Raw genomic sequence first — 5,083 nt, 5'->3', positions numbered from 1 at the left:
ACCTACGCCTAGGGAGCTTGCCTAATTATATATGGGTTGAGTTATGAACCGGGGACCTACGCCCGGGGAGCTTGCCTAATTATGTATGGGTTGAGTTATGAACCGGGGACTTACACCCGGGGAGCTTGCCAAATTATGTATGGGTTGTGTTATGAACCGGGGACCTACGCCCGGGAAGCTTACTTAATTATGTATGGGTTGAGTTATGAACCGGGGACCCACGCCCGGGGAGCTTGCCAAATTATGTATGGATAGTGGATTCGTTCCAATGTTCGGATTCCTATCAACCTAGTGCTAGGATAGTTGTCTGATCAACAACTTATGTAATGGTACTGCTATGTGTAACCAAGCCACCACCATGATATGTTTATAAGCACGCATGCAAGTATGTTCATGTCATGTTCCTGTTCATGCTTATGCTTATGTTCATGTTTATGTTACATTTTTATTTATGTTTATGCTAGGAATATGATTAGATTATGTTATGTTGTGTTTATGGTTATGATTGTGTTATGATTATGTTATCTTCATGTTTATGTTTATATTTACATTAATGTTTATGAAAATGTTTATGATCATGTTCATGCTCATGTTATGCTTATGCCTATGCCCATAGATCAAGTCAATCATTATGCTTAGTCCATCTATCATGCTTACTTTGTTGTTGTCACGCTTATGCTATTTTCTATGCTTATGTTCATAGTATGTATGTAAGGAGGTCTTAAGTTACCATAGATGTGGTTTCCTTAGTACACTAGATCATAGACGCTAACTAATGCATAATACTGTTTTGAGTATGCTGAGTCTCCCGACTCACAGTTTATAATTTTTCAGGCAATGAGTCACACCAAGACAGGAGACATTGATCAGTGAGCCAGTTCGGAACAAAGGCAGTACAACCCGAAGACCATACCTTTTAAATTCCGCATTTAGCTATGTTTTCTTTTAAATCGTCTATGTAAAATTTTGAAGGAACCAATATGGGAGTATGAGTAAGTGATGTTCGTAGGTTATGTATTAGATATATAACATAATAATATGTATAAAATTAGGGACATTACAGTTGGTATCAGAGCGAAAGTTCTTGGAAGGGTTGTGTCTACTGCCAGTTCCGAGGAGCTCACAGAGTCAAGCCTCCAATTCCCGAGACTGTAAGTCAAACTTTATATCTTACCTGGTTATTTGGATGTGAGTTAGAAACATGATGTGGTATGGATAAGTAGATAAGGCTTAAACTAAAATTAATTTCATTGTGATAGAACCAGTTACAACTACCCGCCTAAGCACTTCAGCCATGAGAGCAACATCACAAGGTTTAAATAGTATGACTAGCTTTGATTCAATCTGACAAACCTTTTGTTGTTTCCCATGATATAGATATGGCTAGGACTAAATGCACCCTCAGTATCCTCCGAGGAGCTGCCGCGGCACAAAGGGCTCCGGAACGGAGAGTGAAGTTACATCTTTTCTAGCAATATGAGATGGACTCCACTCACACCATACCTCAGCATCTCCAAGTCTGGGAGAAGAAATGTAAATATCTGGTACATCTAGGACACCATTTTGAAGAAGAAGACTTATTTCGATACTTGAGCGATTCTCTGTCGGGATGTTGGAAAAGCCATTTTGAAGAACTATGCCACCAAAGGCCGACAACCCCCCCTGAGCAGAATACAAACCCTCATGATCAGGAAGTGGAGGGAAGAGATTGTGATTGCGACAAAGAAGACACTAGTTTTAAAGTTGGGCACCCTTACCCACACCAGGAGGGGGGCTCTAGCCGATGGACTCTCACAAGGAATAACCAATACACTACAAGAAAAAAGCCTTACAACAACGGTTTTTCACCGTTGTCGTAGCCCCTTTCTGACTGTTGTTAAAGGGGGTACTCAAAGACAACGGTTTTTAACCGTTATCTTTGAAGACAAAGACAACAGTTTTTACAACGGTGAAAAACTGTTGTCTTTTCCTTCAAAAACAACAGTTTTTCACCGTTGTCTTTGAGCGTCTACCTTTAATAACAGGGTCTTCAACAACAGTTTTAACCTATTTATGACAACAGTGAAAAACCGTTGTCTTTTTTTGATAAAAAAAAATATATTAAAATTTATTATACAATTTTCTAGTATTATAAATCATTCAAAATACTAAATTTGTAAATAAAATTTAACATATAATTTTCTAACACTCGAAAAGAATATTTACAACATTCCGAAGAAATTTCAAAAGCAGCCAACAAAATGACAACGACACTATTAAAACAAAGGTAGAACAACACAACATCCTAATCCTAGAAGAGTAACACAACATCCTAATCTTGATATCCAGTTTTGAAGAGTTGGATCATTTGAACTACTTTTACCATGTACAACACTAGAAGAGTAACAAAACACTGCTTCTTAATTCTCCTAATCCTTCATCTTCTTCATCCTTGCCATGTTTGCATCGTACTTGGATCGAAGTGGACCAAATAGATAAAGAAAGAAGATAAACTAGATGCCTTCATCTTCTTCATCCTTGCTTCTTAATTCTCCTAATCCTTCATCTTCTTCATCCTTGCTTCTTAATTCTCCTAATCCTTCAAACTCCACCTGTAAGAAGAAGATAAAGAAATGTCACTTGATCTAAACTAAATGCCTATGAATAATAAAAAAATCTGAAATCTCATAAAGTAGACTTAATTCATTAATAATGCATCATATTGAATGCCTCTCCATGACTAGCTTAATAGCCTGTGCTATAGACATGTCTTCATTTGTTTCATACCTGAGTTTGTTAGCCTGTAAACGTTGAACAGTCATTTCACAAGAGAAATATTTCCAAGTTATCAGCACTGCAGATATAAGGTTAATAAAGAACTTACCTCTTCCAGAATGGTTTCAAACACCTTACCAACTTTTTCCACTAGATCTTGAGGCACTTGATGTCCATCACCATCAAAGAGTGCGTAGCTGAAAAATAGAAGTAAATTTGTCTCCATAAGATTATAGTCTCCATGATCAGTGATATCTGTTAGTTATTCAGTTAACCATTACCTCTGCAAGTCATGATCATACAAGACAGAATTGTCACCAGAAGTCAGATTGATGTTAGGTTTTCTATCCCAACTGTGTAAGAAGTTACTTCCTTAGAATTGCAATCCCCTATCATTTTCATTTCATAGCTTAAGTGCAACGGTAAAATTATTGTCGCATGACCTGGTAATCACTGGTTCAAATTTAAGGAAACAAGAGGAATTTTGTGCACTGGGTTGTTTCTCTAATGAACACAGAGTGCAAATTCTACTTACACATCAGGACAAGCGACCTTGTTATTGCTGCATTTCTCCCATTTCACAACTTGATCAGACCACTCTCCCTGTTGTTCAACTAAAAGCTTTAATCAAAACTAACACAAAGACATCAAAAAAAAAACTCACGGAAAATTATCTCACAGTGATGTTTTGTTTGAGTGCGTCGAGAAATTCCTCCACAACATTGTCGTAAAATCGATCTCCTGCTGTCTCAATAATATCTTTATCCCAGACCTGCATTGCAGCATATATCCGCACATGAAAATTAGTGTGAAAAATGGTGAAAGAGATTTTCAAAAAAATAAACCAAATTCCTACTTTATGGAGCTCTGATTTCCTTCTAAACCAACGCACTGGGATCGTATTTCCTCCTCTATCAGAAGTAAATCCTACATGAAGAGGCTAAACAATTCCGAATCGACATCAGTTGGTGCAAATAACTGAAGAAAGCAATTAAGAAATAGTCTCTTCTACCTGATGGATGTCACCCATTAAGTGAGAAAGGAATAGAAGTGCTTCAGTGAGATTATCTAGATTACAGGTAAAAAAAAACAGAGGAAATGAATTAAGTAGAAATGATATCAATATAACATAGGACATAGAAACTATCTTTGATATATTAATTACATTGTGATTCATCGGCAGAGCTTCCATAGGTGAGAAGTTGATTAGTATAATTAGTGATGGCACCTGAAACACACCTCCCTTTCACACCATCTTCATCTTTGCAATCCCCTGATCATAACCAACAACATATCATTGCTAATACTAGAACGATATTGTATGGACTAGAATAAACACAATCAAAGCATGCATGAACACTAACTGTTGTAATTATAAGTGCAAAGATCATTAGGGGTATCGATGTAGTGAAGTTCTGACGACCAATGGTATCGAAACTTGATTGTATCTGCCCAAGAGCAAAGGGTGCTTAGGTCATTCTGTGCGTAGGCAGGGAGTAGTTCTTTAACCGCTGCAGCTGCTGACTCACTTAAACGATCCTGGGTAATCTGGCAAATAATCTGGTGGCCGACAATTCCCCATCCATAAGTGAAGGCTGGGAATGCTAAGAGCAGGAAGAAAGAGGCCAGTGTGTGAGAATTGAAGTAGAAGCCCATTTCTGTGATCTGGTGGTTGTGGCCTCAAATGAGATGAATCCGAGAGATTATATTGCAACACTTTTGAGTTCAGTCTTTGTCATATACACTGAAAGGGAAGGTGGAAGTAGACGAGCAAGAAAGTTAATGCAAAGCTGTAATTGTATTTTGAGGAAAGTTAATGCAAAGCTGTAATTGTATTTTGAGGCAAGAAACGCTTTGGCATGTAATGGAAACAAAAACACAAAAAACACAAAAAAAAAAGAAGCATACCAGGCTGCTCCCAGGTTTTGGAGCAGGAGGGTCTCCTCCAACGGAAGCGAACACTCCGCTAACGAGCTCGGAACCCCCTCAGACCAGATACACCCACCGCCATCCCCATGGAGGACCGACGTTGGCAACTCATCGGCGATGCGGAAACCGGCACCGTCGGGTCTATCAAGGACACCACGATGACGAAGATGGGGAATCTCATCCAATAGATTATCGATATCGAGCTCCTCCGCTCTCTTTCCCATTATCACATCTCGTTCCTCCAAGAGTCTGGCAGAATCAGGAAAGAAACGGGATAAGAGGAGGATTAGGGTTCGACGACCAGGATTTGTGGCACGGGGAGCCTTCGCGGAGGCGAAGAAGAAGAGTGTGGAGCAAGAAGACGATAGAAGGGGCTTTATACAGAGGAATGCGAAGAGGG

The 5,083-nt window shown here is 38.9% G+C and overlaps 1 protein-coding gene across 1 annotated transcript; it reads right to left on the bottom strand.

The window, feature by feature from the left end:
* Nucleotides 1-2,552: 2,552 nt before the first annotated feature.
* On the bottom strand, nucleotides 2,553-4,702 carry LOC122039601 (endonuclease 2-like). The gene is made up of 9 exons (XM_042599144.1): nucleotides 4,663-4,702; nucleotides 4,119-4,498; nucleotides 3,920-4,027; nucleotides 3,767-3,822; nucleotides 3,611-3,694; nucleotides 3,434-3,526; nucleotides 3,290-3,357; nucleotides 2,864-2,951; nucleotides 2,553-2,780 (listed from the first exon to the last, which is right to left on the bottom strand). Exons 2-9 carry the CDS (start codon nucleotides 4,408-4,410, stop codon nucleotides 2,697-2,699), a joined length of 873 nt encoding a protein of 290 aa, XP_042455078.1. The 5' UTR covers nucleotides 4,411-4,498; nucleotides 4,663-4,702; the 3' UTR covers nucleotides 2,553-2,696.
* Nucleotides 4,703-5,083: the final 381 nt, after the last annotated feature.

This window comes from Zingiber officinale, chromosome 2A (assembly GCF_018446385.1).
Source record: "Zingiber officinale cultivar Zhangliang chromosome 2A, Zo_v1.1, whole genome shotgun sequence".
NCBI classification, from domain to species: domain Eukaryota; kingdom Viridiplantae; phylum Streptophyta; class Magnoliopsida; order Zingiberales; family Zingiberaceae; genus Zingiber; species Zingiber officinale.
Note: the sequence above shows the minus strand (reverse complement) of the source record. Positions and strands in the feature narration are given on the sequence as shown.